Source organism: Schistocerca gregaria, chromosome 4 (genome assembly GCF_023897955.1).
Source record: "Schistocerca gregaria isolate iqSchGreg1 chromosome 4, iqSchGreg1.2, whole genome shotgun sequence".
NCBI classification, from domain to species: Eukaryota; Metazoa; Arthropoda; class Insecta; order Orthoptera; family Acrididae; genus Schistocerca; species Schistocerca gregaria.
Genome location: NC_064923.1, coordinates 483,650,150 through 483,662,514, shown reverse-complemented (window position 1 = coordinate 483,662,514; position 12,365 = coordinate 483,650,150). Strand labels below are relative to the sequence as shown.

The 12,365-nt window shown below is 38.4% G+C and overlaps 1 protein-coding gene across 4 annotated transcripts in view; it reads left to right on the top strand.

Moving 5' to 3' along the window:
* The window catches only part of LOC126267060 (cadherin-23-like), a 458,700-nt gene extending 447,899 nt beyond the window's left edge, over positions 1-10,801 (top strand). For all 4 annotated transcript variants that reach the window (XM_049971900.1, XM_049971901.1, XM_049971902.1 and 1 more), the window contains 3 exons: positions 7,719-7,851; positions 8,442-8,564; positions 10,334-10,801. In XM_049971900.1, the coding sequence (XP_049827857.1) occupies positions 7,719-7,851; positions 8,442-8,564; positions 10,334-10,481 (404 nt within the window). In that variant the 3' untranslated portion in view covers positions 10,482-10,801. The remainder of the gene's footprint in view (positions 1-7,718; positions 7,852-8,441; positions 8,565-10,333) is intronic.
* Positions 10,802-12,365: the final 1,564 nt, after the last annotated feature.

Genomic DNA, 12,365 nt, shown 5'->3' with positions numbered 1-12,365 from the left:
ATGTTCATGTCTTCTGTGGCATTGCTGGAGGTTGCCCTCTGTGCCACAAATAGCTTCCTACCAGCCTACACTGGAGAATAGAATCGAAAGTGACCAGAACAGTTATGGCACTGCTGTAGGTGGATGAACATGGCCAAGACCCTAGCTGGCAGGCATTAATGCTGAAACTGAATCCATGGAGGCATCTGGAAGCTCCGGCAAAAGCAGCACTTGCTCTTCTATCACACCTCAGGCAGCTGTGTGTGGTTCTGGCTCGGGCTCGCCACATTCTGGCTCTAATGAACTTGCAAAAAGCTTGAAACAAGAATGGAGGAGGATTATCAATGGCTAATATCATATAGTGGCAGAATCAGCAGCATGGCTGTTGAGGGTGGAGGTGAGGAAGAGACATCACGGCATTAGCTGGTCTTCTGCCTGCAAAATGAAGATGTGCCAACTGCACTGGCTGTGGATGATTGCCAGAATCCAGTGTCATGGTGTCAAACATGTGACATCTGACTGGAATACCAGTCATGTAACACATCATCAGAGGGACCATAGCAGGCATTGGTGTGGGTAGCAGTAGATTTAGCACCATGCAAGACTGGTGACCATGCAGTAACTAGGCTCTTCTCACTGAAGGGTGTGGACCTAAAGAAACCAAGAAAGCATGTGAGAGCCCTGTCCATGGGGCACCACCAATATGCGTCTTCATATGCTTTTTTAAAATGCAGACATGGCTTCCGCCACCTTACCAACTGAAGGTAGAACAGGAATGCATGAATGCAGTGTGCACAGAAATCTTGGAAAAGTCCGAGAGATGAATTGTGGATCATTGCCAGTTACCAGTGTGGGGCAGGCCTTCGATGGATTATATCTGAGTGAGAGTCGCACCGTTGCCTTTGCCATGGTGGAGTAGCAGTTGACAACAAATGGAAAGAAGGAGTAAGTGTCTTTGACCAGCAAACCATAAGCATCCAAGAAGAGGCCAGCAAAGTTGATATGGATGTGCTCCTAAGGCAGTAATGGTTCAGGCCATGCTGAATAACATGGTCAGGAAGTGGGCTGATGACCTGCACATTTCGAAGAAACAGTGATTAAATGTTCACTCTCATGATCAATTCTGGGCCAGTAGATATGGCACCGAGCCAGCAGCCCCAATGATCCTGATGGGAAAGGTGAAGCATGTAACACTGGAGAGATGCTGGAATTGACCACATATGGAACAGGTTTTGGTGGACAACACAATAATGCTATCCTTAACAGAAAATAATTTTGGTTGCAGGTGGAATCTGATGCACAAGCTGAAGACTGGTCAGGCCACCCTTGCTGAACATACTGTCACACCTTAAGGAGAACATGGTCAGTGGTGACAGCCTGAGCAGTGCAAGAAGTGGTAATAGGGAATCTATCCACTGTCAATTCAGCTTACTTGTTGAAATAAAAACAAATTACTCCATCTTGATCGAAGCCAGGGAGAGGTCCTATTGGGAAACGTGAAAGAGCATCTGTGTTTGCACACTGACCCATAGGGCAGAAATGAATCTCATAATTACATCTGCTAAGGAAAAGGGCTCACCTTTGAAGTCTGTGGGCTGTCTTGTCTGGCGAGTGTGCCATGGGGCTAAAGAGAGACACCAACAGTTTGTGATCAGTCAACAAATGAATCTTTTCACCTTAGAGAGGTACATAAAACTTCCTGACAGCATAAATAATAGTGAGAGTCTCCAACTCTATTTGAGAGTAATTCTTCTGTGCATTAGTAAGTGTCTTTGATGTAGATGCAATGGCCTGTTCTGAACCATCTGCACAATGTTCTGAAAACATGGCTCACACATCATATGAATGATGCATCTGTTGCAGTCACAATCTGTGAGCCCCCCGACAAGAAATAACATCTCCCTAGTGTTCTACAGAGGGTTGGAAGAAATGAAACATTCCCAAATTGCACTTCAGACCTGCATCATGCAACGTCTGAAACAAAACATGAAGGTTGCAGAGGTGCTCCTCTGTGTGGTACAGGTATTTACAATCCTGTCTATGAAATTGATACAACCAGAAATTCATTGGTAAGTTGCTCTGGATAACATTGAAAAATAGACAGTATGGTTGCAACACCAAAAACCAATCACTTGTACCTGTAGAGATCATACAGTATATTAACAACAAGAAGCTGACATGATTCTTCACCAGTTAGCAGCTGTAAACATGCTTCAAGCAAGTCTAGTTTTAAAAAACATTGTCCACTCACAGGCTTCATCATAAATTTATCTGGGAAAGGAACAGGATACGTACCAATCATAGACCATGAATTAACTGTCAGCTTAAAGGACTAACAGTGTAGTCCACTGACTGGATGAAATGGATTCCATGTCGTCTAAAGCTATCCGTTTGTCTAATTCTTCCTTCACTTGAGCATAAGGTGTGAGCGGCACAGGGCTGGCACAGAAAAAAAAAACGCTTTTGATGTAGATCCAAGAGTGAAGTGCTCTAATAAAATCGTCCAACTCTTTGTAAGGCAAAAGATCCAGCATGAAATGAATGGAATAGGAGACCATAAATCCAAAACCCTGGAAAGTGCCCAATCCAAAAAAAAAATTGTAATTGCACTGTCCACCACCAGATGTGTCCCTGGCCAAAGCACTGCCCTGTACCTTGCTTCTGCAGCAAGTTGGCTGAGAATATGAATTAGCTCTTTATTGTAACTGAGAAAACAGCATAAAGTAGCTGACAGTGGAGGAAACCAAGAAGGATATGAGTATTAGAATTCTACAGCAAGGCATAAGGACCACTTAGAGGCATAGGGCATCCTGATAATACAGACATTGGTGACCAGTTTGTTAGAAACACTTGCAGTACCTTCACAAGAATGACTAACAATATTAATGTCCACAGGCGACAATGTCAGAGGCTCAGTGGAATCTGGCTGAGCACGCAGAGGCAACGTCACCTTTCGTATGAGACAGACAGCACAACACCCCTACAATGCAGGCAGATTGGTCAGTCATGTTGAACAAAACGAGCCAGGGAAGAGGGCAAGGGCTTGTGGGAAATTTTTCCCTGCTGTGTTTGTGTGGAAAGCAGAGGCTGGACATGATGCACTACTGCCAAGAAGCTAATCGATGGCCTGCAGCACAAGAAATTTCAAATACTTGCGCTATCTTGAGTAATTTTCCTAAAGAGGGGTCTTCAAATTGTAATGCCGTAGGTGACCTTCTGTATTTTGGGCTTCTCGTATGGTAGTATCTGTGACCATAGTATCAGAATAAGATATCTGAGATTTAGCAGTAACAATACAACACTAAAGACTTAACCCCTACAGTTCAGGAGCTCAAGTGCAATAGGATTGATGGAGTTGTTTTCCACACTGATAAAACTCCACTCTTGCAGAAATCACATGAGTATGTTTACGGCAATAGGAATTCAGAAAACAATACATTTTGCCAAATGTCAGAGACATAGGGTCCTGAAAGGGGGCTAACTTCCCCAACAAGTGATACATTTGCAGGGATATCCATGACAAAAAAGAGCTTTAGTATGAAGTCAGTGTTTGTCACCTTGAAGGCTTTGAAAGGCCGCCATAGATATTTTTATATTATTCTCAGTCTTCAGCAGGTTTGTTGTAAGCGGGGAATGGAAGCGGGTAGGCCTGACACTTAAATCTATAGTTGATGTTAACAAATTTCTTTTCTTCAGAAACGCTGTCCTTGCCAGTGTCAGTCTACATTTTATATCCTCTCTACTTCACCCATCATCAGTTATTTTGCTCTCCAAATAGCAAAACTCATATAATACTTTAAGTGTCTCATTTCCTAATCTAATTCCTCAGCATCACCTGATTTAATTCAACTACATGCCATTATCCTCACTTTGTTTTTGTTGATGTTCATTTTATATCCTCCTTTCAAGACACTGTCCATTCTGTTCAACTGCTCTTCCAGATCAGCACTTGCTTTCTTTGGGATTGGAATTATTATATTCTCCTTGAAGTCTGAGGGTATTTCACCTGTCTCATACATCTTGCTCACCAGATGGCAGAGTTTTGTCAGGGCTGCTCTCCCCAAGCTATCAGTAGTTCTAATATAATGTTGTTGTATATATTATACTTCACAAATTGGTTGTCGCCGACATTCAAGAAATGTTCAATACAGAACTATTAACTTGCGCCACAAAAACCAAATGAAAAATGGCATGCCACAATGATCACAGAGATTCACACCATCAAGACCAAAGACAAACTCATTGGGTGTTACAAACAACGCAGGACATTCAGCTAAGTATCCACTCCTAAAGAATGCATATGGAAGCATATTGGTGTAATGGAGTTATAAGAGCTGATGGAATGTTATGGCATGCAACTGAATGTGAAAAAGTCTGTCGTGGAGGTTATCATAATATTGGCTATCCTTTAAGGTGTAGCTGCAGATAGTGTGATAATATGTTTTATAGGCAAGGAAAACACAAACATCCAGAACTGAATTTGCCCAGTGGTTCCAGGTGGTATGAATTGCAATGTCAAACCATTTTCAGGAGGAATAGTTTGCTATAAAGGACTATGATTTTTATATGCAGACCAGAAATCGAGCAAAAGCAGTTCTCTTATACCCATTTTCTCACCGTTGCTTACTGTCACATTAATGTTCCCTACTGCCCTTGCAAAATCATGAAAAGGATAAAGAATCAGAGGGGGAGAGCACCTCCAGCTTGTTGCAGCACAATAAATAACTTTCCAGCCAATTTACCATCCAGATTAACAGTCAGAATAATTGTTTAAAAATGTGTTAAGACATTTGATCTTGATTTAACTCTTTTGGTACCTCTGATTTCCAGGGTTTCTTTCATATGCATTTCCTCTTCAAATCCCATCTTTTTGGAGTTGAAAATAAATTCCTTACTGAACAGTGGGATAAATCTGTTTACCTCATTTGAAATTTCATTATCTTACATCTTCCAATTTTGTAGCATTGTTTGAACTTATGCAATCATACACCACTTCCCTAGAAATCACTTACGTCATGTGCAATTTGATAAGCATAAAATAGTAAGTCACTATCACACACATTCTACAAATTGTATCTGTAAAATGTGCAAACACCAGTTTTTGTAAGGGTGAATTTCATATCAGTATATATAAATATTATTACTTTTCCATATCCAGATATTCTTCAGTGTTACAAAAACTATGTGTTAGTAAAAATTGTTCAAGATCTACCTTGAATTTATGAAATTCTTTAATTTTCTTTATTGTAGAAGGCAATGCACTAAAAAGTATTTTGGGCTGGTAGTTTACACTTTTTTGGTAGAGCACTCCTTTGTGGGTGTCTCTGTGAAAATCATCTCTGTTCCTTGTTTCATGGTATGAACCTGGTTATTTAAAGTTGAAAATTTGTGGTGAGTTTTCAGAAAGCACACACATTCATAGATGTATAAGCTAGGAAGAGTCTTTATTTTAAGTTCTTTAAATATTTCCCTGCGTGACACTCTACTGGGAACCCCTTTCATTGTTCTAATAGCCCTTTTTTGAAGGTTGAAATCTTGTTTTGCCATACCTTTATTTCCCAGAAGATCACACCATATCTAAGCAAACTGTTCATATAAGCATAACAGGCACACAGCAATGATTCAGTGTTGCGACATTCCCAAAGCATTCTTAGCACATTGCAGCATTTACTTAGTTTGTTATTCAAAACTTCTAGATGCTCTTTCCATCTCAAGTGCTCCTCCATCCGTATACCTAGGAATTTTATGTGTGGAGCTTGAGTAATAACATAGGTTCCTAAATCAGCTTTTACTCTTCTGCTACATTTACTTTTAATATTACTGAAATTCATCAATATCATTTTATTCTTATGTATGATCAAAGTGTTATCACTAAACAATTTTCCTATCTCATTTATTGTCCTAGAGACACTGAGGTGTAGATTATCCTTGGTGTATCCTCTTATAAAAATGCTAGTGTCATCAGCAAACATCACCATTTCTGCAACTGTCAGATGGTTTGGCAAATCATTTATATACAACAAGAAAAACAGAGGGCCTAACATGAAACCCTGGGGCACTCCACAGCTAGGTTTTCTTTTTTTTTTTTTAAATCTGAAAGATACTTTTTGCCTTCATGACATATTTGTACTTTCTGTTGTCTATCAGAGAGATAACACTTAAACCATTTGAAGGCAAGTCCCCAGACACCCTAAAATTTTAGTTTATTAAGTAATAAGTCATGGCTGATTAGATCAAATGCTTTAGATAAATCTAAGAATATCCCACAGCTTAATTCGTTCTTGTCCAAAGCATTTAGGACCATTTTCATGAATTGGAAGACTGCTGTTTCTGTGGGTCTGTTCTTTCTAAACCCATTTTGAGCATTAGTCAGTATTTTATTTTTATTCAGCAAATGAGCTACAGTAGCCTTTCATACATTACTCTTTCAATTACTTTAGAGAAACCTGACAATAATGACACTGGCCTATAATTATTTATGTCAGCTGTACTATCCTTTTTGTGAAGTGGCTTTAGTATGGAGAGTTTTAGTTTTGATGGGAACACCCCTATCCTGAAAGAAATATTAATAATGTCAGTTAGGTGAGTTTCTATATTGGTAGAACTATGTTTGATTACCTTGTCTGGAATTCCACCAATACCACAAGATATTTTGTTTTTTAGTTTAAGAATAGCATTTCTAACTACACACTCTGTTACTGGGTACAGAAACATGATCCTTTCACAAGTTGGTACTTTTATGTTTTTGTTGTTTGAATTGAACAGACTTTTAATTAGGTCCTATGCTATTGTTTATAACCTTCCAAATTGATTTTCATTTATTGCTTACCTTGTTAGGGTATGAATGATTGCTTAGCCTTTTCGCTGCCAGGAAAACTTTCCTGTAGACCTTTCTATATTTCCTGTAGTATTGTTTTATTGTCGTATTTATTTTAGCTTGTTTACTTAGGTTTCTAAGGGTGATTGCTGGTTTTTTAATCCCTTGTGTTACCCATGTGTTTGTCTTCTCATTGACTTTAATTCTTTTTAACGGAACGCTACATCGTAGCAATATTTATAACAGTGTCCCTGACGTTTCACAAAGATGTTGAAAGTTAAGTAATAAAAAATGATAAGGTCCTAAGTACAATCAGTAGGGAAAGGAATATGTGGAAAACGCATAACTAGGAGAAGGGTCGGGTAGACAGATCATATGTTGAGACATGATATCAGAATTAGCCACTAAAGGAAAAAACTGTAATGAGACAGAAAGTGGAACATATACAACAGATAGTTGATGATATTGGGGCTAAGTGCTACTCTGAGATGAAGAGATCAACACAGGAGAGGAAATTGTGGTGGGCCACCCTGACCAATCAGAAAACTGATGCTGTCCCCCATTTGTCCACATTCTGCAATAGTTTCAAATGTTCTGGAAGAGACTGGAGACTCTGCTATGTTCAGTAACATCAACAGACATTTTTCCAATTAAAAATGTGTAAGATGGAATGGATTATGCATTTCAGCACCTTCAATCATGACATTATCTACAAGAAATGCAACCAGCAGTGCAAGCTGTATGATATGTATTGCCAAAAGTTATCTGCTTAATTCATGTTCTCATCTGACAGATTGTACATGCATACATAATGTCCCAACATTCTGTTGAACGCTGCAGTCTTTGTATGCATTGTGTATGAGATATTGCTCCTCCCAACATCAGACTGAAATCATAATTTTATTAATGTTATCATTTGCAGGCTCTAACACATCAGATTTAAATCATATTGGTGGAAGAGTGCCCAACACCAACAAGCACAGTGTTGAAGGTTCAAATCCAATCTGGATGCAAGCCTATGAAAATGAATGGTACAAAGAGGAGGACTCACTGAGGTAAGAACATCACTAATGTTTAATTTTGATCATTATTTTGTTTATTTTAAAAACTATGCAGTTTTAAATATCTGTATGTCCATTTTTTCACAGATGGTTATGACTCATCATCTGTTCAGTACAGAGTGCCAAATCAAACACCTTTCAGTCGTCTAAATTGTTATTTTATTGGACTACCATTTGGCGATATATTACGCTATCGCTGCCTCAAAAATCTATGAATATCAGGCACCGAATGCTGGCCCCTATTTTGAGTGGACCATAGGTGGGAATCCTCCTACGTACTGGTCAGGAGGCCTGAAGATGGTATAATACATCACTGAAATTGGTAGCCCAATAAAATAACAATTTAGACAGTGAAAGGTGTTTAATGTGACATTCTATTCAGCTTTACTCTTTTGTACTTAAACCATCATCAGAAGCACAGTGAAAGGACACTGACAAACAATATCTCATCTGAATTCCAATGTACAGTCATACCATAGACTAGTGCTACTAATATAACACACTCAAGGCCTGTTGTATAGCACATGTCATATGAGTAATTTACCCACTGATTTTTAAAGATATCATGTATTGCTTGTTTCCAGCCATACATCAGAAAGAGACTCTCTTGATGAGAATGCAGTTGTCAGTGATGGATTAGAACAAAATGAAGAGGACAGCAAAACTTTTGTTGATGACCAAAATCATTATGTCAATCTTAAGGCTGGGTAAGTTGTGAATAAAATTTTAAATTATTGTAGTATGAAAACAGTTGAAAGTGGTATACAATTCTGTGTGTAGCAGTTCATCATAGTACTTACAGATTCCTTGAGCAGTATTTCTAAAATTTTCCATTGTTTAATCATCCCACACAGTCAGGTCTAGAAAAGTCTTGTGTAGTATTCCATATGTTGTAATTTTTCCTTTTGTTATATGGGCAGGAACTCATTTCATACCAAAGTGTCACAAAGCACATGAATAATGAATGAATAATTTTATGAACTTATTGTAGAGGAAAGAAGGAAGATTAGAGTTGAAAATTATGCCTCCAGTAAAGTCATGAGAGACAAAGAACATGCTCAGATTGGAAAAGCATGAAGAATGAAACTGTTCATTGGCTTTTCAAAGGAACCATCCCAGCGTTTGGCTGGAGAAAAGTGATTTCTTTATTTAAAACAATGTACCATGTTTCGCCAAGAACCCATAGTTGAATCATTTAAAATATAAAGGATTACTTGAAAGTTTTTCATGTGTTTCATGTACACAATGAAGATTTTGTCTGTTAAGTAAATAATCTACCAAAATCTCATCTGGTCCACTGTTGATTGATAACTGATTATCTGGATGGGATCCTTGTCAAATCATATTCAAAGATGAATTTAACCTGAGCTTCTTGAATCAGAATGGCATCTCACAGCAATACTTAACTTACTCCAGAAATAATTGCATGAAATCTTCAAATCCAAAAAAATCTCACTATAGGATGACCATACATCCCATATTTTATGGGATGATCCCTTATTTAACTTAAGTGTCCCATTGTCCCAGTGAAATACATACAGGGTGGATATTGACCCATTTTTCATTAAACATCCCGTAACATGTGGCACAACCACAGAACAACAAATGTGGTCTTACCAAAGGATTAGCAAAATATACTGTTGCAGGGTAGTGGTTTATGTTCTGGCACAGAAGATTGTCTTCCATAACACAGTACTCACTGTTTGATTGAAACAAACTGAACAGGATGTAAAAAGGTTGAGTATTGTAGTGGTAATATTGAATAAAAAGATCTGAAGTTTCCAGCCACATCAAGTGATAAAAGTTACATAAACTTTCGGCCAAGCATTCTTTGTCCACTGTCAAGTGTATGACTGCCAGTGGGCTGCTGGTGTGCTGTTATATACATTAGCTGCTGGCTGTGACATCAGTGGTGCCCACAGCATCACCTTATCTCTTATTGGAGTTGGGTAGTTTGCCTTTCTCTGACATCTGAACTGACTTACCGACCAACTACAAGGAAACCTTAAGCTTAATGTGGACTCTTATGGTTCAGCCTGGTACTCACATTAACAAATCATTGCCAAAATAGAAAGAAGCACTGCCAACTACAAAGTATGTACCACACATGCATTTTGTGGTATTTGCCTCTGTCCTGTCAGACAGCTCAGTATAATTTTTGTATCAGATTATGGATAATTGTTGGAGCTTGACTGTGTGAGCAAATCCCCCCCCCCCCCCCTCCTCTCTCTCTCTCTCTCTCTCTCTCTCTCTCTCTCTCTCTCTCTCCTTATCTTGTTGCAGCTTATTAAATTTTCTTCTATACCTGAATTTATTTATTCAAAATAGTATTTTAGGATGCTAATAATCCCAATTTTGCAATTGCTGTTGATAAACGTGTAGTCTTCAGAAGTTAGTATTAGAATAAATATAGCATTAATTGTCGTTGTAAAATATCTCATTCTTGTAAAGTAAAACAGGGCTTCATTTATTTCAGGAATCCAAACATTGCAAGTGAAACAGCTATTGATAAAGAGCAGAATAATCTGAACACCAACAGTACTTACCATCAGAATATCTATCACCATATGAGTAAACTTGGTAATCCCCTCATAATGAAGAAGCTGGAAACCACTGAACTTTGAAAAAGTACAAATGTGGCCAAACATACCAAAATATTTTCATCTGTGTAGAGAAAACAGTATTCTTAATGTGACTGTGTCATATATTAATTTATATTTATGAATGCATGACAAGTATGGTTGCTGTTTGTTTGTGTGTGTGTGTGTGTGTGTGTGTGTGTGTGTGTGTGTGTGTGTGTGTGTGTGTGTGTGCTATGAATGGAAGTGTAATGCTCATTTTGAATTTTTTGTAAATATGTAATGTATTCATTCGCATACATCGAATATTGTTTATAAATGTAATATGAATTATTTTTTTACATAAAGTGATTTTATACAAACTATTTCAGTACTGAGACTTTTCTCAGCAACTCCCTCTATGTATTTTTCACAAATAAGTTCATTAATGTGGAAGTGCAAATATTAATATCTGATTACACAATGTATTAAATCAGGGGAAAGTTGAGTGTAGTGTAACAAAGAAGATATTCTGTTAAATTTTAAACAATATATCTGTGGAGACCTCATTCTTTTTGTGTACGTCTCTTCAAGGATCACTTAACAATCATTTAAAGCTCACAGACACAGTGTGACTTTGAAACATACTGGGGCACAGCATAACAAGTATGAAAAATTACATTGATGTTGGTGTAACTTGTATCACTCAACTGATTTAGAATACAAACTACAAATAAGAACTAGACAAATTAATATTTAGAATTTTTTTTTAAATTTCAAATGTTTAAAAAATATTCAACTTTTGTATTTATTTATTTTTTAATTTATTTATCTGCAATATTTATTGAATGCTGAGCATGCTTAACTGCCTATGCTCCTTTTGCAAAATCCTTCTCCTCTCTGGCCACAACTTATTGATTTTCTCCACCATCCGTTTCATCATAAACTTCCTCCACACTCCATGGAACACACTGATCTTCAACATCCATTCTGTAACGCTGTTGTCAACCTTTCTGCCAAAACTTTGATCTCTGCAGAAGTCTAAGTACTTTTTAAAGGCCTCACCCTTTGCCCAAAACTAAAATTCAACCATGCTGTAGTTGTAAAGGACCTTCTTACCTTTACTTCGTCTCCACACAGAAATCATTTCTTCACTACGCACCCCACAGACAGCAGCCAATCAGACCCATATAGAACCTTGGATAAAACAGTTCCAGCGTTCCTACCATCATGGTCCTCTTTCCTTTTCACCCAGTCATCCACTGGGAACATTTCAGGAGTTCCCCACTCCTGACCTGGTGTTGCCCTTCTCTCCCAAATCGCTCCTATGGAACACACAGCTGTCTGTAACCTGAAAACCAATCCAGACCTTATCATCCTTCCTGCAGACAAAGGATCCACCACACTGATCATGAATCAGAGTGACTGTATGGCTGAGACACCTCTGCAATTGTGATACCATCCCATTATGACCTCCAACAGCTCCTCAAGACCTTAAGTGCGCCCCAAAACCTGACACCTAGATCCATCTCCCTTCTCACACCAGCAAATTACCACTCTCGTACCTTTTAGCCATTACCCAAACTCCACAAACCCACTACCACATATCTCCATACTGGTTGTCCCAGCGTGTCTTGTTACAATGCTCACACAGAACAAACCTCTGCCTTTGTTCATCAACACCTCCAAACTCTTGATCATAACCTTGCAGCCTATAACAAAGACACTGGTAACTTCCTTCACCACAGCTCCCATCCCACTTCCACCAGAGTGCTTGTTGGTTGATGTGGATGATACTTTACAGCAACAGCCCCCATGTGAAATTTCCATGCATCAACCTGATACCAAACCCATCACCTCTTTCCAAGTCCTCCTGGCCACCACATCCTGACCCACAACTCTTTCAGCTTTGAAGGCCAAATCTATAAACAAATGTATGGTACTGCCATG